Here is a 23,410-nt window from a genome sequence, read left to right as displayed (position 1 = left end):
GGTATTAGTGTTGTATGAAATATAAGTACAGATTGTTGGTTGTGTGCTACTAAATTGAAAAATCTTTTAATGATGACAATTTTTTTCTTGTTTGTGATTATTCAACAAATGGCCTTTTTTAAATTGAAATGTTGGCTGTAGCAAGGTTTACATGCTTTGTTTCTCCTGAAGCAGAGTATGCAACTGATGTGTTATAATAGATGTAATAGTGTGATATTACACGTGAAATACATAGATGAGATTTTGAGTTGCTAAACTTGACGTAGAGTTAGAAAACTAATCTTTTGTCTACACTCTGTGAATGTGGTAATAGTTACACAATTTTGAAATTGAAGCCTTGCTTTTGTAAGCAATTTCATTTACAACACCTCACATTTGCTAAATTTAAAATAGATATATATTGTTCATAGTGAATTAAATACCCAATGCAAAATTTAAGGGGTAGTTATGGAATCAAATCGTATTCTCTCTCCTAATACCAATTTTATATTATTTTTGTATTTGAATTGGGTTGATTTGTTACTAGCTAATTAGTAGGTTTATGAAAGATTTCTGATATTTTGAAAACTTTAGGGAAGGACAGTGAGACTGTCAGAAACCTTAGGGGAGGTTTCTGAAATTATCCCTTGTAATTCTTACAAGTTTGGTGTATACAAACAAGATAAAATACTTCCACAAACAAATATTGTGTGGTTTTATATCAAATCTTGAAAATCACACAAATTGGACAGAATTGGACAAAACTCAATTGAACCAATTATAAGAGGTTTGATTTCATTAAATCAGAAATAGTAAGGTGGGAATGGACGGAAGTTTGTTTTAAGAATACTTGCCTCGACCAAGACGGTACACATCTGAAACCATAAAATTAAGATTGAACAGCATAAACTTCCAGAAAAATAAGTCTTTTTGAACCACAGAAATGGTTAAGATTTACTTGTGTAATGCAATTTTAACTAAACTTGATTTCGACAAGAAACCATCAGTTTAGCTTTCGTTTCTCCCTAACATTTCGAGTCAGAAATGTTCCATAAGTCCATCTTACTAATAAGCAGTTCTCTCTCAAACTTCAATTTAGCCAATTAGTTGGGTTTTGTTTGTTAAGGTTCCAAGGAGTCCCTGAAAGTTGCAAGTGAGGGGTGCCTGGCTTTGGATGGACAGTTGAATCGGAGGTGATGCTTACATTTGAGTCATTGGATGCTTTGCTTCCCATCTTGGACTTCTCTTAAATGTTTACACAAATCCAAACAAACGACAAAAGATTGAAATGGAAAGCAAGACTTTTAAGAAACAAATCAATTTTGGCTTAATAGGGTAAACATCTCTCTTAACTAACAAATATATTCTTTTTCCCTGAAATGGTTTCATTTAATTGTCCCTTCACGGATTATCAAAAACTTGACATTAGTCTGTTACACACCTTAAAACGCCATGATTTTTGTGTTGAAATGCTTCACTGCTTAAGTCTATCTAATTAATCCCTTATTAAGCATATTTTCGAAAGCCAATCAATTATCTCCACTCTTGTTGGCAAAAGTCATCTACTTAATGAAAGGTTTTCATGACAAGACAGTTCTGGCCCTTTTGGAATCTCAACAGAGGAAGACAATTTGACCCGTTTGTATCTGATCCGACAGTGATTCAGTCTCCATCGGGTGCCTGTAGACTCAATTGACGATGAAAAAAATATATATATCATACATGAATTAGATAAACAATGCTAGAGTTTTGTAATGAAGCTTAATTGACTGTGAGAACAAAAAAATAAACTAAGCATAATTTGGGTCTTGTTTTTCTTTGTTGTAATCAAGACACTTCTTGTTTTTCCTCACTCACTTCTGATCAATCCAACAACCGGATTGTTAATACATCTTCTGACTTTACCTTAATAATTTTGTTTTGTGTCTACTATTATTGTAGATAATTGTACTGATAGTCTGATACGAGTACTTTTGTTGTCTGCGACTCAAAATATCTTTGTACTTTCCGGAAGCGCAAAAATCGATTAACTATTTGATCTTATTTATTAGAGTACTTGGCTACGAAAGCCTAGAAGAGAGAATCGAATATAAGGAAGCAGATGCAAGACAAATAGTTCACAAACTGCCAAATGGAATTTGGACCTTTGCTCTAACTAAGAGGAAATGAATTATTTCATCAAATTTTGTGACAATGACATTGCTGGCAACTGGCAAGTCAGTATAGTTGATCCGTTTCTTTCAGTTTTCAATGTATTTCGTGATGGATCAAATAATTGTCGATGGATGGAAAGTCGGAAACATTTACACATTTCACCGGACCATTAATCACGGACTCGAAAAGATAAATGCAAGGTTGAAAAATTAGGCAAACAGAACTGTTTTGCTGCAACAATTTATCTTGCATGCATAAGATGTCGACAAGATTTGGAATTTGTGTCCCAAATGAGAATGGGAGACAAAGGACTTGAATTCTTTCCTGCTGTGACAGCAAGAATGTATTGATTGACACTGTAAATTTCTGTAATTCTGCTGCTTGACTAACACTGCTCATTACTTGATTTTTAGCAACTCGGTTATAGTTTTATTACTGTCCTTTCCATTTGATAACACGAAAATTATGGTACCAAAAAGCCTGAAAGCAGCACTTAATTTACTTGTAACGCTCTTTTTTTTTTTTAATCGCTCTTACTTTACCATCCAATCCGACCCGCTTCTTACGTGTAGTGTAACACTCTGTTCTGCTAAAACATAAAACGTTTACCATTTTCTTGAATAAAGATACATAGGCTTAACCTCTTTACTTGTTCCATGGTGTTCATCATCATTGCTCGTGTCATTGGCTTTGTCTGGCATGCTAGTATAGTTTCATTGTTTCCAAATCATGAAGAGAAATTTACCACAAATATGCAGTTTAAGGCCTCATTCTTGAGCCCCTGCGTATATGGATACATAACATAGGGATCATTTAAGGGACATTAGAGAGATGAGAGATTTCAGTTATCAAAATTTATCATATACGCATACATAACATAGGGATCATTTAAGGGACAAGCCCTTTCTTTTTTCTTTTTTTCATTTTCATGTGACAATTTGGAACAACAACCAACTTTAGGAAGCTGTCAAGGTTTGAATTAAGTATCATATATGGTTACAATTAGTATCTAATCCCCAAATTTTCTAGAAGTTAATTTCTGTCCGTAATAAATAAATTAATTCGACTGCTGCATCTGGTATGTTGCTGTGAAACGGAGAAACATACATCTTCCTTTTCAAGTGCTATATTACTCTTTTAAGTGGTTGGTGCAAAAAGGGGTAATCGGTGTGTCTTTTTAAGTCCCATCTAGCAGGACATGAGGGAGAGAATTAACACAATTTTGGTTGGTAGAAAAAGTTGTCTTCTATTTTTCCCAATCCAAAAACATAAAAGAAACAATTTCCAACAGTTGATTACATTGAAAAGTAAGACAGCACGTCAGCCCTTTTTTTTTTTTTTTTTTTCTGTTTTCCATATGAATTGAGACACATGATTATATGACCATACAAGAAAGTTCAAAAAAGCTGAGGCAACAATATGCTCTCAAGTCATAGTACAGAGAGAAATCCATGCCATAAAAGTATAAAATGGTAAAAAGACATCAAATTGCTACTAGTTTGATCCCTTGCGATAATCCACTAAATAGCATGCATAATCATTTGATTTCGTAAATTCCATGATTTGGATTGCTAAACAACATGACCAATCCCAGCTTTACTTCTTGAATTCAGATCTCAGCAATCAGATTATTGTATTTTATATCTACCCAAAAAAAAAAATGTTATACTCTTCCATCTCATAAAAGAAGATGCAAAAAAAAAGAAAAAAATTTAAAACAATGAAATGCAATTTTATAATAGTCTAAACAGGCACCAAGTCTACTTTGTAATCTTAATGTTAGTTTCAAATGGACCATAACAAATTAACAATATTTTTGCACTTAATCTTATGCCAAATGCAACTAGAATAAATATTTCGATTGCAATACCAGCTTCGTTACGTCCAATACTGAGGCGCTACTAAGCAGTGAAGCAAACGTTCTCGTACTAAGCCATGAGATGATCATTTTAGGGTGATCCTTTTGTTGACGGATGCTCAAATTACATTTGTCATCTCTGAAATGCTCATATTACACTCGTAATCTTTGAAGAATGAAAACCAACCATATAGCATCTACATCAATAATTCAAGTATTGTATACGTCACTAGTCCGATCCTTTGTAAGAATAAATTTTGGAAACAACATGACCCAAGGGGCATCCACACTAGTGAGAAAATTGATCCCTATCGTTCGAGCAGTGGACCAAAATGGGTTGCATTTGTTTTGCCCAAAACATATCTAGTCCCTTCTGTTCGGAACCTTGCGATTTTACAACATTAATCTAGTTTATGTTTTGGCTAGTCACTCAAATGTAGGACATGTTAATGGAAATTAGAGTAGGAATTGTAGGTTATTGATGAAAGCTAATCTTTGCCTGCCCAAAAAGGTTATAGATTTTTTAATAAAAATCCACGCATCCTGCTATGAGCAATCTATGTTTACAGTAACTTTAAATCTAATGAGTACAGCAACATCATGGCTATAATTTTTTGTTGACAGATTAACTTTTGAAGTTTGAACACGACAGAAGTATTTCCTTCTTATATGGTCAAAGTTTCACGCCTTTCACTTCCATGGCCTCAAGTTTACCAAGTGGAGCCTGTAGGCGACAGCGTAATCAATTATATTATCTGTATATGCCACCTGCAAGCATCACCAGGAAATTGAAGGTTAATAGCATTTTGTTTGGACAGCTGATTATTTTCCCAAATATATTTGCTTACATCATCATTACAATTTCCAATACACCTTTTTATTTTTTTAATTACTTTTTTATCTCACATACGTCACATCATAAAAAGTGTTACGGTAAAAATATCTCAAATAACTTACAATCCAAACAAAATGACCGAAGTAAAAGCGACATTAACAAACAAGAAGTAAAAGCAGTAATAAAAATACGGAATAATCAACTACAGTATTGTTGCTTTAGCAATGAGATGATTTGGACTAAGAGTCTAAGACTAACTACAACTGGAGGCGTACTCTGGGCAGGGACCCCATGAGGCCAGAATGCGTGAGGGGACACTGCACTTGAGGTAGCAACTGACCGAACATTTATCTACTTTTATCTATATTTATCTACTTTTATCTATAGCAACTGACCGAACATATGTGAGGAGGCAAGAATAGCTAACATTATCAAAACAGGAAAAGCCAGGGAGCAGAATATAGCGAAATTCTCTCAAAAAGCCACCCTTTTGAACGCCATAAGACAAACTCTCCGCGCATTAAATCTTAAGGTCCTTATGAACCTGTCCAATATCTAGTTGGACAAATAGAAGCAGATAAAAAGATGAGACCGGAAGGACAGAACTCGTTAGCATCTTGAACACTACAGCACTATCAAGCCCCAAGTCTTGGTTTACTTGGGCTTTTCTGACCTACCAAAAATCATTTTTTATCAGAAAAATATTTTCCCAGATTCCCTATTTCTTCAGAGAAAGGAGGTAGGAAAGGTGGCATTTAAATTGTTCTCAACCTTCTTTGGTACCGCATACATCCTAGATAACACGGAACCAAGCAACAATCAAACAACTTGCTAAAATCGCCCTCATAGGATTCCAGAAGAGAGTCAAATCTGAAAATGTACAATCTATCTTAAAAAATTGGCAAACACAACAATAATTTTCATTTTTTCTCAGGAAAAGAGAACAAAAGAAGGGCAGGGAGTTGGAAAGAAAGAAGCTTGGTAAAGATTTAACACACAAACAGCTATAGTCGATTCTTGCATTTACTGAGAAATTAAAGCTTTCACCAACCATAATGAGGTTGATGATTCTTCAGGCCAAAAATTTTAAATAGCTAGAACTATTTTAGACAATAAAGAGATCCATAAGCAAGGAAGAAAAAGTTTGAACGTACCCCAATAAGCCACGTCCCTGCCATGGTCTTGGTGTAACTGCTAAACTAACCCGAGCACCCTGCCTGAGAACCACCACAGGTATTGCACGCCCCTGATTTGTCTGCGCTTCAGCAGCAAGCCTTTGCAACAGGTTTTCACCAAATTCCACACATCCAAATTTCACAAGTTGATCCCCAAGTTGTACACCGTCTTCTGCGGCTGGAGAACCTTCAGTTATTTCATCAACCACTGCAAAGGGCTTGCTTACAACTACATCAACATCCATGGCCCTTGATGCATCCCTTGTGGCAGAATTTACAGAAGGATTTAAATCAATCATCCCTGCATCACCTTAAAAAGTACATAAAATATTGTTAGCTGAGTAACTAGCAACAAATAGCAGAAATACATGCAACTGTTGGGACCATGACATAGTACAATCCAGAAGGGGGCAGAAGCCCCTTGGCATTAACTAAGATTCTCAGTTGTGAAATATATAAAGTTTCAGGTGACTCAAACAAGGCAATCAATTGTTCAACATTGACGCAGAATGCAAGAATAAGAAAGTTACACCAACTGATGAGTCAATAACAATAAGTTTTTGGAAAAAAATGTTGACATTGGAAATTAAAATACTAAAAATAAACAACATAACTCATTCACAAGCTTGATCAATGCGAACAGCAAGAAAGACATAAAATTGAAATGATTACCTGTATCTTCAGTTGTCGTAGAAGTAAGCCTTGCTGAATGCAGAACTTGAATATTTTGGTTTATTTTCTCTGTGATATCTTTATGATCATTGCGTAGCTCTGAAAAACAAACAGAGAGAATTCACAATCTCGCTGACTGCACAATGATGGCCATCATAGCATCAACATGACAAAACCATTAGGTTTCCAAAAGACATTGCTCAGTGAACTTACATCAAATATACTAACAGTTTTCCCAAATAGTAACTATGTAGATTTAATCCAAGTGGCCCTTTACTGGATGAAGATCAATTGAACAAAACTGCATGGTTCTTTTCAGAGATGCTATTCAGATTAAGAAAGAGGTTCAACTTTTCATCTAGAAGGGTAGATACAAACAACTTAACCACATCATAGTGCATGTCGAACTGAAACAGAACAATAAAGAACCTTCCATAATCTCATCATCTTATTCACAAGTTTAATAATCAAGACTGCAGAGCAGGGTCCAATAGAGAATACAGTTGAGTTACTTGAGAGCACAAATTATTGGGAAAGGAGGTGGGGGTATACCACCATTTCTTCCACATAAACTTCCACCTTCCCATAGTTGTCATAAATGCTGTACCACAAAAATGAAAGCAAAAACCAAATATAACACTTCCCAAGATTTGATTAAACAGTTTCATCACATCAAAGCCAGGTATGATATTGCCTTGCACAAAAAGCCTTTGCTTTACAATAACTACTCGTGTCTCTTCAAAACCTGAGACTACCATTTACTGCTTCCAATTTTCATGACCAGTTTAGAATTCAAACGGCAGCATGGCAATGAAGATAAAGGCAACCAAATAACTATCTTCTTAGACAAACAGATTGTCTCTCTTGTGCAGAAAACTCGCAAAAATTGCTAACTTTTTCCAAGTTCCACATCTCATTCAAGATGCAAACATCCTGCTCAACTCCTAGTTTAGTTTAAGTAACTTAAGATTCACCAAAAACTTCTATGAAATTAAAACAAGCAACATCATTTAGCCACATTATCGGTTTAATTTGGGGCAAGATTTCCCAAGAACTCAAGCTCCACTTAGTAAGAATCCCACTGAGATATTAGCCCATCACAAACCCTCGATTAATCTTGCTCTGCTCATAATTACATCACTTGCACACCAAAATTTACTCACCTGAACTTAAAAAAGGAAGAGAATTGACCATACTAACCATTTATGCAACATATTTACCTGCAAGCCTATGACGTTCAGCTCTCACAGCAGGAATATCGATATCAGCCCTTGGAAATCCCTGCAAGATAATAGCAAACATTACTACCTTAATTCATCAATAAATGATATCAGCAAATAACTCTAAATCTAGAAATTTCCAAAAATAAAAGCATGCCTCGGAATCAAGGAGGTTGCCGGACAGACCGGGGCCACCGGGACGGCAGAGATTTTCGATGATGACGTTCATTTCAGCCTCAATCCCGCTCCTCTGCTCCATCAGCTTCATTGTCTCTGCTTTGAGATTTGTTGCCACCATTTCTTTCTTTTTTTCTTTCTTTTAGTACAATGCTTCAGAATTTAGCTCATCTAGGGTTTCAGAAGATACACAGCTCCCCAGCCCCAGAATCGAAACCGGTGACTTCTTCTAGTAAGTTCTAGACGGATGTACAATAGGCAACTCTACGCACGCGAAGCATGGGATTCAGACGATATATATATGTATATATAGTTTATTTATTTCTTCGTTTTCCCTTTCCCGGTGGAAGCGGACCAACCGACCGAACCGAGCAAGCGGTGGTTGTGCCTGGGAACAGAACATACATTTGTTAGAATTACATAAATAGTCCATTAGTATGTTATAAATACATTAATGACTCTAATAATCTTTCACTCTCTCACTAATCCACACCCAGTCATATGTCGATTGTCAGTTTTTCACTAACCGCTATCATATATTCATATCAGACGGGTGGACGTCTTACCCATATTTCGGTGAGTTACCTGAGAAGAAGTCATAGCCAAGGCTCTGGTTTGAGTCCCCCTAATGATGATTTGTATCTAACTCTTGTACTATTTGGTTTTATTATCTCCCATTTCATATTTTAAGAAAGGAAATGAATATTAGCACTATTTTAAACACTCCTTAAATGTAAAAGGAATGAGTGTTTGAGATTTTTTGAGGAGTTCTAACATCATTTTCCTTCAAGATTTGCTAGACTAGATTCAAAATACAAATAATTTGTTTTTATCTAGTTGTATTTATTGAAGGTGATTCAAGTCCAATTACATATAGTATTACCCTTCAAAAATAAGAAATAAAATCATTATGCTTGTGATAAAATCATGGCAAATGTATTGTGAGATACTAATGTACAACAAAAAATAATTTAAAGCGTAACACATCAACAGGATAGCATCCTTTTGTATCTCTATCTCTAGTAGATAGCATTCAAGAATATAAACCAAGATTCAATCTTTGATCGATGAACAATATGTCTTGTTTTGGAATTATTACAAAATTGAAGGGCTAGAATGTTGTTTTTTTCTTTTTGTCAAAATTTCAAGTTGAAAGGTGTTATTCCCTCATTGCGTTCAATATTATTCATTTTTGTTTTTTTTGGCAGGATTAAAATGTTGTTTCCTCCTTATTTACCACAAAATAGTAAATTTGGAGATTCAATTCCTGCACATAAGGGCTAGGATATTATTTTTTCAGGTTTATTTTCCGTATGATTTCAAAATTTTAGTGAATTTTACCTATGTCAACTTGTGAAATTAATGAGATACTCTATGCAATAATTTATTTAACCTGATTTTACGTTATTAGGATAATATAAGAATCCAAGAAAGGACACAAAATTACCTTTTTATTTTATAATAAACATATAGTTTTATTACTACAAGTCAAAATAAAAAAGTGCAACAATTTTGGTTGTGGAAAAAGCGTGGCAAAGGCATCGTAATAATATATGATGTACTAAAGTATACGTCAAACAATTAAAATGTGAAGGTAACTAATGAACAAGATAGCATATTTGCTCAAAAGAAAAAGAACAAGCTAGCGTTATTATTCTTTTTCATTTTCGTAATGTTGATAGATGAACAATATAACATTCAATAGCATATAGCAGTAAAATACTCTAATACTAAGCCAAGATTCAAAATAAAGAACTCTACCAATGGATAATTTAAACAGATTAGCAAAATCCCAAAAAGATAAGGGGAAAAACCAAATCAAAAATCAATTTTAATCATAGGCTGATAGGAAAGATGCTGGAGCTGACATCAACAGGCATTGGTGACTGAGCCCATTGAGCAACCCAGCCCCACATCACACTCTCCATTTTTGATGATACGATTTTTGTTCAAGACTTCTACTAGTATAAATAGATTAGCCCCCCACTCTGCAGAATGGCCGCCATCAGAGCATCAGCATCTTTAGCCTCTTGTTCTCTTACTTTAGTTGCTTCCACTTCTTATACTTCTGCATCATCTGGTTCCTCGGTTTTTACGAGATTTCGATCTAAGCCCCTCTGGGGTTTCTCTGTTTCTGTTGCACCCTTGTGTTATTATTCTTCAAGAAGAGCAAAACGGATGGCCCACTCCATTGCTCACGCCACTCTTGGCCTTACTCAGCCTAATCAGATTGTGCCCCCTAAGGTTTAAGTCCTCCAACTCAATCACACTTGCTAAATACTAGTAGTTCTCAGTGTAGGTTGATTTTCAGCTGTGCTCAATGCTTTTCTTGTTGTTTGATGAATTTTTGGTTGGATTCTTGGCATTTAGTTTCATCTGTTGTTAGTTTTGGACTGATGTATTAGTCTGGATGCTGCTCAACTGATTGTACTTATGAATACTTCTTTTGGTACTGCTTTGCAACATGGCTTTTGATCAATTAGTTTGGATTGGAGTTTTTTTTTTTTTTGGGTCTATATCTGATGCATCAAGTTTGAGTCTTTGTCGGAAATTTAGAAATTTGCATCAACTTTTTTACCTGTTGTTGATCATGAGAGTCCAAAGTTCAAATTTTTATGACACTATAGGGTTCTTTTGTTGGTTCATTGATCAATTCTGGAACTAAAAATGCTTCTTTGTCTTGATTCCTTGACGCTATATAAATGTCAATATATTTTTTTCATCATATACGCATGAATATTGCTGTTTGATTGGTATAAGCCGACCTTAAGATACCTTATGCGAGCATATGTGCAATATTTTACTCAACTCGTTTACCTGAATTAAATACGATGGCAAAAATGTTGGCTTTATTAATGTAGCGATTATTTATGTGTCAATGAAAACTAATCTGTATTTCGGGATTTCTGCGGCTGGCCAAGGCTGGAAGTTAAAAACACAGTCCTCCACATTTTTCATTAGCTCGATTTGACTTGTTATTATAATTTTTAAATGATAAAAAGTGATCTTCTTTAAAAATAATCACGCTTTAACTAGTATAATTCTGAAAGTAAAAAGTGAGCATTATACTCATTGAAAAGGCATGGCAAAGCCATTGTGATAATGTGATCTACTAACTGTACCCCAATGAAAAGGTAACTAATGAACATGATAGCATTATGCTCTTTCATTTTTATAATGTAAATAGATTAAGAATACTATACAATACTAATTCTATCATTCAACATACTAAGAACTCTACCAAGGGATAAGGTAAACAAACTAGCAAAAGCCCTTAAAGATAATGAAAAGGAAAACGAAATCTTTTTAGTCAGTCTGGCAAGAAAGATGCTGTCGCTGAGGTCAACAAGCACAGTTGATCAAATCCATTGAGCCTGAGGAACCCCACAACATACTCTCCTTTTGCGCTCTGATTTTTCATACGTTATTGACGATATTATATTTGTTCTAGACTTCTAGTAGTATAAATAGATTAGCCATGCCACTGTACAATTGCAGCCGTTAGAGCATCAGCATCTTTAGCCTCTTGTTCTCATACTTTTGTTGCTTCAACTTTTTCTTGTTCTTTTTCATCATCTTGTTACTCAGTTTTTATGAGATTTCGATCTAAACCCATCTGGTGTTTTTCTTTTTCTGTTGCACCCTTGTGTTGTTATTCTTCAAGAAGAGCAAAATGCATGGCCCACTCCATTGCTACATTGCTAAGGCTGGTCTTGGCCTTACTCAGCCTAATTAAATTGAGCCGCAAAAGGTTTAAGTCCCAACTAAAGAATACTTGCTTAGTATTACTATTTTTCTTTGTAGGTTGATTTGAACTGTTCTGAATGCTTTGCTTGTTGTGTTATGAATTTTTTATTGTGTTCTTGGAATTTAGTTTCATCTGGTGTTAGTTTTGGACTAATAGACAATCATCACTTGATTGAATTAATATATGTTATTCTGGATGTTGCATAACAGATTGTACTTAGAAATACTTCTTCGGACAGTGTTTTTCAACATGATATTTTGATATATTAGTTTGGATTTGGATTTTTTTGTACATTTCTGATGCATCGAGTTTGAGTCTTTTTCGGTAATTTAGAATTTCTATTTCAACTTTTGTTTCTGTTGTTGATCACGATAGACCTTAAGTACATTTTTTATCTTTTTTTTTTTATATATATGTAACTCATGTTTTGACATTGAAGAGTTCTCTTGCTCAGTCTGGTTCTTTTGATCAATTTCGGAACTAAAAGTACTTCTTTGGCTTGATTATTTGAGGTCATATAAATGTAGATATTTTTCATCCCATGTGTATAAATATTGCTGTTTGATTGGTATTTTCATGGTTGATGAATTGCTGAATTTTTTAATGTGTTGATGGAACTCTTGGAAGATCTCTTTTGCGGCAAAAGAGATTGATTTGGTTGAATGGAAAGGAGACATACTTGCTATAGGTGTCACAGAGAAAGACATAGCAAAAGATGAAAGTTCAAAGTTCCAAAATCCAATCTTGCAAAAGTTAGATTCCAAGTTAGGTGGTTTGTTGTCTGAAGCGTCTTCTGAGGAGGATTTCACTGGAAAGGCTGGGCAGTCAACAATTCTCAGAGTTCCTGGCCTGGGGACTAAAAGGGTTGGCTTGGTAGGGCTTGGACAAGCAGCATCGACTACTGCCGCTTATCGCAGTCTTGGTGAGACAATTGCTGCTGCAGCTAAGTCTGCTCAGGCAAGTAATGTTGCCATTGCCCTTGCTTCTTCTGAAACTCTCTCTGCAGATTCAAGGCTTACAACTGTTTCAGCCATAGCATCTGGTGTGTTCACTTGTCCAAATTATTTTGCTTATGTCTGTGTGTATTTTTTTTCCCTTTTTTGGAACTTGATTGATTAAACAGTGACCATATAATGTGTTTTTTTAGGAACTGTGCTGGGGACTTATGAAGATAGCAGGTTTAAGTCAGAGTCAAAGAAACCAACTCTTACATCTGTGGACATTCTTGGTTTGGGTACTGGACCTGAGATAGAAAAGAAACTTAAATTTGCAGAATCTGTATCCTCAGCAGTTATTTTTGGCATAAACCTTGTCAATGCGCCAGCCAACGTACTCACCCCTGGTTGGTGAATCTTTCATTGCAATCTCTTTTTATGTACTAGTTGAGCGATGCAGATTGTTACCTTTGTTTTGATTCCCATATTCAGCCTTTAACCCCTGCCCGGTATTTAACGCCCAAATGACTTTATGTTTTTCTTTTTGTCCTTGTTTTTCTCCCCAAATTTATGCATGTTGGAAGACGAGTGTTCCCCTCATACTTCACCTCTGTCTCTTGTACTTCAGCGGTACTAGCTGAAGAGGCCAAAAGGATTGCTTCATTGTACAGCGATGTACTCACTACAACAATCTTGAACGTGGAGCAGTGCAAAGAGTTAAAAATGGGATCCTATCTGGGTGTTGCTGCAGCTTCTGCTAATCCTCCGCATTTTATCCATATAGTTTACAAGCCTCTGGGTGGATCCGTCAAAACTAAGCTGGCTTTAGTTGGAAAGGGGTTGACTTTTGACAGGTAATAAGTGGCACAAAATAAATTTTGGTTGCCTGGAGGGTCGCTGCTTTTGTCATGTACTATAATGTTCTCATAGTTTCTTTTTGTGGACCATTGATCAAGAACATTTGCCTTTCTTTATTGTCACAGTGGTGGCTACAATATCAAGACAGGACCAGGATGTTCAATTGAGCTCATGAAATTTGATATGGGAGGCTCTGCAGCTGTGTTGGGTGCAGCAAAGGCTCTTGGCCAAATCAAGCCAGCTGGAGTAGAGGTGAGTTGTTTACCAGTCTTGCTGAATTGTTTTTATCCTTAACTAACTTTTATCACCTCTTGCGGGAAGAATATCTAAACAATTTCTTACCAATTGTACCTTCTAATGGATGCTATGGGCTAATAAAAAGTTATTTGCTTGTAGGTTCATTTCATTGTTGCAGCTTGTGAAAATATGATCAGTGGAACAGGTATGAGACCTGGAGATATTGTCACAGCTTCAAATGGAAAGACTATTGAGGTAATGCTTTCGGACAGGAATGACTTCAGTTACTACTATCTGATCTGATGGGGCCAGAAATATACTTTTATTTCTTCTTTCCTGGTTCTACAGATGGTGTGAATTATCATAGTCTCTGCACAAATTAGGCTCTGTTGCCGACCTCAACTCATTTTCCTTGTTTAGACAATCGATATACATTTGCTTACGGGTTCATACACTTTTGCTTGCATGCTTATATACTGCAGCATGATGAGATAATTAGACAATTGACTATATAGGTTTACTTTTTTACCAGGTATTCAATCTGATTTTATGTTATATGCTCAGTGGCCTAGAAGCATTTAACTTTTATGTGAAACTATTCTTTTTGTAATTCTGATGGACTCTGTTAAACCTGATAAAAGCTACAAAATGTCTCTTTTTGTAATTCTGATGGACTCTGTTAAACTTGATAAAAGCTACAAAATGTCCAGTAAAAGACCAGATTTTCTTTTCACTCATGGTTGACTCTTGTTACATTATGATGGTTCTTAATTTGTAATAATTTAACCATGAATATATGTGTTTCAAGAGTTTGCACATTGATTTTAGCAAGTCTTTTGCTTGGAAACATTGACAGAAAGGAGAAGAGTTTGCAACTCTCATCTTTCATGTCTATTCTTTTTATCACATAAGTGAACAAGTTTTGTCCCTATACATCTGGTAGATGAATTTATATAAATTGCTTTCTTATGTATATCTTCATCATAGGTTAACAATACTGATGCCGAGGGAAGACTCACTCTCGCAGATGCTCTAGTATATGCTTGTAATCAAGGGGTTGAAAAGGTATGATTCAGATGCTGTGTATGCTTGATAATTTTATGTTTTTCTTCTTCCTTCTGCTCTCCTTATTAGTACAAGTTCCTTTTTTTTTTCGGGTGTGTGTTTTTAATTTTTGTTGTACTCCTCTTTCCAAGCGAAAAGACAAGCAGCAAACCTTGCAGAATACTTAGGGGAGAAGGAATGAAGGAACTACCTCATTTTTGTATGCTATCATTTTGAAAGCTACAATGGCAGAATCTGATAGGCTGTTTTAAGGGAGATTGAAAGTTGAAACTGCTATTCTGTGTAGTTATTATAATATTTTTGTTTAATTATATTTATTTGCGAAACTTGGAAAGCTTGGACAATCATAAAGTGGTCGACTTGACTTGCTGGGTAATAAGTATTGTGATCCTGTTGGAAGTTGATTTTTCGTTTTGGACAGTTCACTATATGCAAAGTAAACTCCTGTTTGGTTCCTTGAATTGTTCATGGTGGGAATCTCAGACTCCTGACGTTACTCATTATATCATGAAGTTTCTGTCTCAATGTTAAAATGTATAGGCATCAGGTCAGATACATGACCCTCACCACCTTTAAACGTCCTATGTTTTGCTTTTTGCCAGTAGAGTTAATATCATTTCAGTCTTCTGTTCAAGGATAAGTTGCCATGAACTTCTGGTAAAATTCATGTCGGAACAAGGATTTTTCGCTTGATATTTCTTCCTTGACATCTTTTCTGATTTGCCATGGTAAACATTGACCTATTCGGGACCTCGCTGAATTAATGTTAATCTGAACTTGCAATCAGATCATTATATCCGCGTCTACAGGTGATGTTCCCCAATTCCCAAGTGAATCTGATTAGCAGTTGCGTTAAATAGTACTTCAGTTAATAATACAAGAAAAATTTCTGGATTCTGTAGTGTGAATGGAGCAAAATGCTACATTTTCGATGACAGAATACTAAAGCACAAGGGAATTCAACAACTATACCTATTTAGTCTCCTGTGTTTATGTTTGTCATTGAGTTGCCTGAAGCCAGCCCACTTTTTTGTCTTGGTCCACTCAAAAATCTCTTTTAGCATCTTCTGCAGACTCTTGCATAATCTCTATCAAGTATAAAATCAATATACAGCAAGAACAACTGTTGGACCCCGTAACCTCGATAAATTCCAGAGACAGATACTTGAAAGAACAAAACACAGTAGCCTCGTAAAAGTCACAAAAATAAACCATATTAACCATCCAACATACACAAGCCAGCTCTATGGAAAATTGCATCAACATATTAACAATTTCACCAACAAAAGGATATATGTGCATAGTAAATTTCATGATCACAATGTAGTTTCAGGCCAGTACCAAAAAAAAAAAAAAACTTGCAGAGCTTGAACTATTGGTCTCATGTTCTCACACATCCACCAGAGATGCACCTGCAAGTTAATGGGGGGTAGAGAGAGAGAGGTCTATGCAGGCACCCAGGGAGAGCAAGCGCATATGACCTTCCCTTTCCATCCCTGAAGCAACCAACAACCATCCTCATCAAACATGAAATCTTTGTGGTAGCCTTCTTTAACTTTGCTTCTTAGTTCCTTCATAAGATCTTGATTTAAGGGAAGTTGCCTGAAGCCAGCCCTCTTATAACGAGCTTGCCACTGTTTGTATGTCTCACACCTCTCAACCCTAGCCAAGCCCTCACATGCAACAATATTGAAAATTTCAGTTCCTAGAAATTCTTGTTCAAATTTCATCCTCTGCCCATCTTTTCTCGGTAAATTGTTATCAAGAACATCAAAAATAGTGGAAAAGAAGAAAAGGGCTTCTCGGAAACGGGAGAGAAAGAAAGGACCAGAAAGTTGTGCACTAAGAACTTCAGTTACAAGAATATCGGGATTCATAGTCCTGATCAAGCTTAAAATTGCATCCCTCGGACATTCATTCCCCACTAACTCATCCAAAATGTTCTTTGAATCAAACTGAAAGGCCACTGCAAGCACTTCATTCCTTTTAAGTTTCAGCTCCTCAATTGTGATTTTCTCCCAGTTTCTTGTTGCTATTGCTTGGTACTCAAACGGCACATTAAACCTTTTGCAGTATTTTGCCAAGCGGTGACCTGTCTGCTCTATTTTTGCTGCTGGCCTAAGTCCAGGTTGGGGAAAGTTTATTCCTGTAATGCGTAACTTGGGAGGCCCACCATCTTTGTTAGATAGCCGTTGGATGAGATTAGGCCACTGGAAGCCAAATGTGATTCCAAAATCAACAATGTGAAGTGTTGTAGCATTTGATGCTGCTTCCAGAATCATTTTGTTTGCAAAGAAAGCATAAATCTGCCTGAATGGAGCACAAAAAAAAACCCTTAAGGCTTTCAACTCCTCAGAAGTTGCAATTGGCTTGGAAGTCAAGGCAGCATGCAGGTCATGTCCATTGCCTGCCAGCCGTGCCTCAAGAGCATTGACAAATATGAAGGCCAGCCTCTGATGTGGGTCGCCACTACTGGAAGCATGCTGCCTAAGCAGCTTAAGTTGTTCATTTGCAGTGCTATGATCATCACTGGCAACAAACTGTGCACAACTAATTAACATTGCAATGAGATCAAAAGGTCCACCATCAGTAACCTGCCTTTCAGTTTGACTCTTTCCAACATGAGATCTGTGAAGCAATTGATCATTGTGCAAGGTCTCAGAGAATCCATGGGACGGTTTGACATCACCATAAAGCAGTGCTCTTTCAATTGTTTCTGACAATTCAACGTCTTCCTCATAGAGTGTAGACTGCTTGTTGCTTCTTCTAATGTATGAATCACTATCATCCAGGTATTGATGCTTCCTTCCTCGCAATCCATTATTCAATTTCTCCTCCTTATCTTTATTTCCCTTGGCCACAAGCTCCGCATTCTTCATTTCTGATGGGAATGTGTACTTGTCTAAATCAATAACCAATTGATTCCCAGTTGGAAGAAATTTGTTGCCTTCCTCCAACCCTTTCTCGAATTGCAACATGGTTCTACTATCACTGTAGAAACTGGAAACAAGATTCTTATCAGTTAGAGATCCGACCTGCCCATCTCCACAGATAGTCAAATTCTTCAGCTGAGGAGGAGACTCGATTGAATTTGTCTGGAAAGATGACTCCAAAGAGTTACCCAGAGGACAATGCTGTTTTGCAGGCCACTCATTAGGATCAAGAACTGGCGAGGGGGCAGCAGAAATGCTACTTCTGCTGCTGTTCCTAGAATCCTTAGTGGAACTTTCACTAAAGCCCTCTGGGGTTTGTGCATTTCTTTCAAGGGCTGCAACAGATGTTTCAAGAGGTGAAGGAGAGTAGTTCTCGCCAAGAATTTCGTAGAAAGATTTTTCTGCAGCTTGGATAGCTAATGGATCATGGGACATACTTGGCTGCTCATCCACATTCTCCTCCATGAGCATCTGGTTAATGTATTTGAGCACAGGGTAGAACTGATGCTCATCAGGAAAGTCAAATTCCGAGCTCATGTTATAAAAAGGAGAATAAGTACTAGGATCCTCCGAACGAAGACTTGCATAAACAGTATCACCATCGAATCCAAAGCCATTTACGGGATCCAACGATTCCTGGAATTGCAAATTAAAATTAGACTGCTTCAATCTTGAAAAAACATTCCCTTCGTCAATTCCAGAGCCATTCACATCAGGAAACTGGTGGTCCATAATTATCTAAGCTTTTATAACCTAGATCAGAGTTCAAGAATCGAGTCATTACCCTCGTAAAACAAGACCTGTAACAATCAACTTTTCCCACATATTCCCTAAACCAACGAAACAATCAAGCTGGTTTACATCATAATCCCAAACTAGCAACCTCCTAAGTGGACACTTTCTTTTGATTCTTGTCACACACATAAGTTCCAAGTTTCAACCATTCCAAAAGATACAAGATGTATGTGTTTATTGGGAATTTTTTATTCAATTTTTCCCCTAAATTACAAAAAAAAAAAAAAAAAAACCACTGCTGTATGAGAGGCAATTTTTTGAAACAATAGTTCCTGTGAAGAATCCCAGAAGAATCTTTTATTATTTTAAGAACAGTAAAAACTACCCAAAAAAATTCAGAAAAATTGCAACAAAAAAAGAAGCTATTTATGCGACAGTTAAAACAATAAATAAAATGTAAGCTTTGGAAGGAAATCAAGCAAAGCACATAAGCCTTACAGGTGAAGTCATGTTTTCTCCTTCAGAATTCAGACTAGTCTTTGACTCCACTGGTTTCATTTCATTTGGACGGCAAACAATTATTTTCTAACTTCAGAGAATTTCAGTTCTAAACGGAGTTATTATCATAAAGTCGACTTTCTAACAAAATCGATCGGTTTAAACTATCATCGTCACGAGCAAGTGCATAAATATACTCTTAAAATTCTGAAAGATAACCCAATTCGAGGAAGTTTCATAGAACATCCTCAGAAGACTAACGCCGTTGGTATGACTGACGGTTTCGTTCCGACACTGCCTTGTGAGGGCAAAAGCCGCCCTTAGTTTATGTCTATGGTACACAATTATTTTATGTTTTTTATCTAACGATAATATGTGATTTATGCTATTCTACAAGAAATGATATATTAAAGAAGACGTGTAATGGATTAACAGATAAATAGATCTAACTAAATTAAGATTAAAGAGACTGTATAAGGGATCGGCGGATAAACAAATCCGATAAAATTAAAACTATAGAAATTATATAAAGAATCAACAGATAAATAAATATGATTATATTAAAATATGTTTTAACAACTTCTTTAAATTTATTTTAAAGTAGATGTAATTTGAACTTTCCACTTAAAAGGGCACATCTTTTGGTGGCCCAGTGGTGGACTTTATTTTATGCTGTCATTCAATGAGTTTCCAATAAAAGTAAGGTACGGCATGAAGACTTCCACAACATTCCATAATCAGTACATTGCCTACAAAATTGGCTGTCGAGGTGAACCGTGAAGGCGGAAAGTTATTTCAAAATGCCCAATCATATTATGTCTATACATTTTATATAATTTTCAAGATTTCTCAAAAAAAAAAAAAAAATTTACCATGAAAATTCGACTAAGATTTGACATTTGCCAATGACTAATTTAATGCTTTCACACTAACTTGACTTAGATAAGTTTTCATAAAGTTTGAACTGAAAGCTTGTCTCACAAAAGACAAAATACACTCGAAAAAAATGTTATGTTTGAATTACATAATAATATTATTTTCATCTTATTTACATACACTGATTTGCTTGTATCATCAATATATTTTTTAATTACTTTTTTTTATCTCATATACATCACATAAAAAAAATATTATAGTATTTTTTCACAAAATTGTCACAAATAATTTACTATCCCAAATTGACACCAAACCGACTAATTCAAAATCCTATGTAGGCTAAAATGCTCTACTCTAACAACTCCACAATTTTTTATAGCAAGTTTCTAAATCCAACACAATAACATTGCTGCAGAGTCAAAGTTCATTATACCCATAATTTAATACAACAAAACAAAACTCGAATGGACTAATCAACGATATAAATGCAATGTACTTCGGCTTTTCTACACCCTATAGAGTCCATAACATACAAACGTTCATAACCCAATTTTTCGTCCATTTAATTATTTTTTATGTGCTAGAAGTGAATTGTGTTCATGAGGGTATTATTTTTCCGAGGATGTTTTAGGTTGACATTCTAGAATACAAATGGAAATCAAGGTCAGAATCATTAGCATATCATTAGTTTGATATCCATTTCTAACTCTCGAAGCCATTGACAAAGAATCTCCAAGTCCTTCTACAAGAAGTCAAGTCCATATTTTTTTCCCTTCTCCATTTTTCTAAGCCAATGACATTGCTTGCGAAGCTTTAATTTTCACCAAAGAATGTTCCTCAATTCCCAATCTTTTATCTCCAAAAAGAGTTCCGAGTGATTTCCATTTATTTTGCAAAAACAATATACCATAACTTGCAAAATTTTAATTGAAATTGTCAAAGTCGTAGCTGGAATTCAAGGAACAAGATGGAGTTGCAGAGACTAAACATTTTTGAGGGAATATACGTGAATAAATAAAATATTATAGGAGTGTAAATCTTCTTTTACAGGCACATTCCATATGTGCATAAGGAAATTTATCGAGATAGAAATTTTCCTAAGTTCAAAATTTAGAATTAATAATTGCATTCTCAAAACTTGAAAAAAAAAAAGATTATTTTCGTGTGGCATGTCCTACATGCTATGTTTTCAGACTCGGACCGGGACTCGACTCGGTCGAGGTCAGAGGTCAGGGGTCAATGGGTTCGACCGGGGTCGATAGGGAGTCGACCCGGATGACGTCATATATACGTCATATATATATCTATATATATATATATATATATATATATATATATATATACCTGCAAATCAAATTTATAAAATATAACCAAAGAACCCAATTATCATCTAAATTTATATCCAATTCATCAAACAATTCACCAAATTCATTCAAACTCACAAAATTTATAAAATAGAAATCCCATACATGTTTAATCCTTAACAAATAGCAATCCAAAGAACGTTGAAAATATTAGATAATTTAAAAAATATCCTATAAATGAAAATCTACAGCAATTATTACACATGAAAATAAATTGTAAAGTATTTTACATATTTTACATAAATGAAAATATACAGCAATTATTCTACATATTTTATTGGTTTTCAGATCTCATCAGCAATATAGTATTTGAAACATACAAGGGCCAGCTACTCTTTGCCCCCTACACTGTATGTGAAGTGTACCTTAGAGAAGTCAAAGCAATGGAGCCCAAGAAATCAAGTACATCAAACCTAGGAGACTACCATGGGATCGGAGATTTTTGGCAAGCAGGAAAAGAAGTAATGAAGAAAATTAACTGCCTTTACAGTAGCATCTCTCAATCAGATGCATCCATGATAATTCTGAGTCTTCATGGTATCAATCATCTTGATGATAAGCCAGATCAAGAGTGCTTTTTTTTTGTGAGAGCTAATGACAATTTCCTTAGAGGTGTCCTTTTTGTGGATTAAAGACTCTGACCATTGCTAAGTAAATGCTTTACAACTACATTGTATTGAATTTTCCAACCAAACGAATATGACAGCCTTAGATTATGCTGAGAACAATGATATCCTACTGATTACGTATAAACTTTTTCCATTCTCAATAGCCCAGTGTTCAAGTCCTCACCCTTAGCACGCCATTATAACTAAGTCAACAAAGCTAAAATAGGGAAAGATACAATACTGTAAAAAGGCAGACCCAGAAGTAAAACCAATCCAAAATGGCAGCACAAGTTCTATAGAAGCCCATGGAAACTTAGCAAACATCCGGAAAGTGTGAAAGTCAATAGAACAAGACATTGATACACCAAAGGCATTCGGATTTAAAGTGTCCGGATTCACCCCATCCATACTCTAAAAAAAAGCTAGGTAAAGGTAAATTTTCTGCAGGTAGTCCCCTTTTCAGCAAAAAACGAAGACTTTCATGATTAGGATAAAGTGTTCACGACAATTGACATGATCAAAGCTAGAAAAATTATTCGATGTATGCTACTATTACATGAATTTAGAAGCGCTGACAGCGTTAGAAATAGATGGAAACAGGTTAATTGGGCTGATGAACAAGGACTACCCACATCAAAATCGCAAACCAGAAACTGTGTGTCTTTGCCTCAACTGAACTAATTCACTGGCTGCCACTGAAGGTGGTCTCTCTTCCTCAACAGGCCTTTCACTCCGCAGGTGAATCTCAAGCGACAACGGTGGAGGCTTTTAGATTTAGGGTTATTGGGCTGAAGAAGAAAGAAAGAAAACTTCGGAAAGAGAAGCAGAGGAGCGACCAAGAGTTTTGTTCATTTCGTCTGAGTGTCGGTCAGTCAAATTTTTGACTGAAAAAAAAGGCCAAAAAAGGCAACAAAAAAAAAACAGGGGTTGATCTAATTTTCCGGTTCACCGGTCAAATTTTCCGGTTCACCGGTTTATGACCGGGTTTGACCGAGTTTTTAATATCCGAGTTTCTTATCTAGCTCGGACCGGATGCCTGGCCGGTTCTCGGTTCCACTGGCCGGTCCGGTCCGAGTCTGTAAAAACAGCCTACATGTACATCCACATAAGAAGTGAAACATCAGTGTTCTATTCTTTCTAAAAATAGAAAGAAATTCTTAGAAAAAGTTAGTAGCACAAACAATCCTTGTGTTTTTGAGCCGTTTGAAAAAATAATAGAAGTACTTTAACAAGAAAATAACTGGATTTACATTTCATAAAAACCAAGAAAAAAAACTACCAAAAAAAAAAAGAGTCAAGACAAAACCCTTAAGGAAATATTGTGTAGGTGAATGGGTAAAGATGAACAAAAAACAAAATATTTCTTATTTGAAAAAGAAAATACTAAATACTATTTCTTTTCCATAGAAATTTTGTCTTTGCAAGGAGATTTCTTTCCTTATTCTTCTTTACAATATTTTTCTTGCCAAAATATTCTTAATTT

General features: G+C 35.6%; 3 protein-coding genes across 5 annotated transcripts; 1 reads left to right on the top strand and 2 right to left on the bottom strand.

Moving 5' to 3' along the window:
* Positions 1 to 4,485: 4,485 nt before the first annotated feature.
* Positions 4,486 to 8,443, bottom strand: LOC113772969 (26S proteasome non-ATPase regulatory subunit 9-like). 2 transcript variants are annotated; one of them, XM_027317473.1, is made up of 5 exons: positions 8,051 to 8,443; positions 7,894 to 7,954; positions 6,674 to 6,772; positions 5,981 to 6,302; positions 4,486 to 4,759 (listed from the first exon to the last, which is right to left on the bottom strand). In XM_027317473.1, exons 1-5 carry the CDS (start codon positions 8,189 to 8,191, stop codon positions 4,738 to 4,740), a joined length of 645 nt encoding a protein of 214 aa, XP_027173274.1. In that variant the 5' UTR covers positions 8,192 to 8,443; the 3' UTR covers positions 4,486 to 4,737. The 2 variants fall into 2 exon arrangements, with proteins under 2 accessions (XP_027173274.1, XP_027173273.1); XM_027317472.1 differs by having other exon boundaries at positions 5,981 to 6,311; positions 8,051 to 8,441.
* A 1,474-nt stretch (positions 8,444 to 9,917) lies between these two features.
* Positions 9,918 to 15,158, top strand: LOC113775364 (leucine aminopeptidase 2, chloroplastic-like). Its single transcript, XM_027320204.1, has 7 exons — positions 9,918 to 10,314; positions 12,446 to 12,860; positions 12,966 to 13,160; positions 13,382 to 13,607; positions 13,737 to 13,863; positions 14,008 to 14,103; positions 14,836 to 15,158. Exons 1-7 carry the CDS (start codon positions 10,066 to 10,068, stop codon positions 14,917 to 14,919), a joined length of 1,392 nt encoding a protein of 463 aa, XP_027176005.1. The 5' UTR covers positions 9,918 to 10,065; the 3' UTR covers positions 14,920 to 15,158.
* Positions 15,159 to 15,568: 410 nt separating this feature from the next.
* Positions 15,569 to 19,334, bottom strand: LOC113773195 (scarecrow-like protein 14). Of its 2 annotated transcripts, none has more exons than XM_027317774.1 (3): positions 19,080 to 19,334; positions 15,886 to 18,599; positions 15,569 to 15,749 (listed from the first exon to the last, which is right to left on the bottom strand). In XM_027317774.1, exon 2 carries the CDS (start codon positions 18,576 to 18,578, stop codon positions 16,359 to 16,361), a length of 2,220 nt encoding a protein of 739 aa, XP_027173575.1. In that variant the 5' UTR covers positions 18,579 to 18,599; positions 19,080 to 19,334; the 3' UTR covers positions 15,569 to 15,749; positions 15,886 to 16,358. The 2 variants fall into 2 exon arrangements, with proteins under 2 accessions (XP_027173575.1, XP_027173576.1); XM_027317775.1 differs by having other exon boundaries at positions 15,886 to 18,482.
* Positions 19,335 to 23,410: the final 4,076 nt, after the last annotated feature.

The sequence above is a fragment of the Coffea eugenioides genome, chromosome 6 (assembly GCF_003713205.1).
Source record: "Coffea eugenioides isolate CCC68of chromosome 6, Ceug_1.0, whole genome shotgun sequence".
Taxonomy (NCBI): domain Eukaryota; kingdom Viridiplantae; phylum Streptophyta; class Magnoliopsida; order Gentianales; family Rubiaceae; genus Coffea; species Coffea eugenioides.
Note: the sequence above shows the minus strand (reverse complement) of the source record. Positions and strands in the feature narration are given on the sequence as shown.

Bases quoted from the DNA above. Each gene is read 5' to 3' on its own strand.
- LOC113772969 (XM_027317472.1), bottom strand. From the start codon at position 8,191: ATGGTGGCAACAAATCTCAAAGCAGAGACAATGAAGCTGATGGAGCAG. The intron at 7,955-8,050 runs GCATGCTTTTAT...ATTATCTTGCAG, and splicing joins GCAACCTCCTTGATTCCGAG to GGATTTCCAAGGGCTGATAT. The intron at 6,773-7,893 runs GTAAATATGTTG...TTTGTTTTTCAG, and splicing joins TGAACGTCATAGGCTTGCAG to AGCTACGCAATGATCATAAA.
- LOC113775364 (XM_027320204.1), top strand. From the start codon at position 10,066: ATGGCCGCCATCAGAGCATCAGCATCTTTAGCCTCTTGTTCTCTTACT. The intron at 10,315-12,445 runs GTTTAAGTCCTC...AACTCTTGGAAG, and splicing joins ATCAGATTGTGCCCCCTAAG to ATCTCTTTTGCGGCAAAAGA. The intron at 14,104-14,835 runs GTAATGCTTTCG...TCTTCATCATAG, and splicing joins CAAATGGAAAGACTATTGAG to GTTAACAATACTGATGCCGA.
- LOC113773195 (XM_027317774.1), bottom strand. From the start codon at position 18,578: ATGGACCACCAGTTTCCTGATGTGAATGGCTCTGGAATTGACGAAGGG.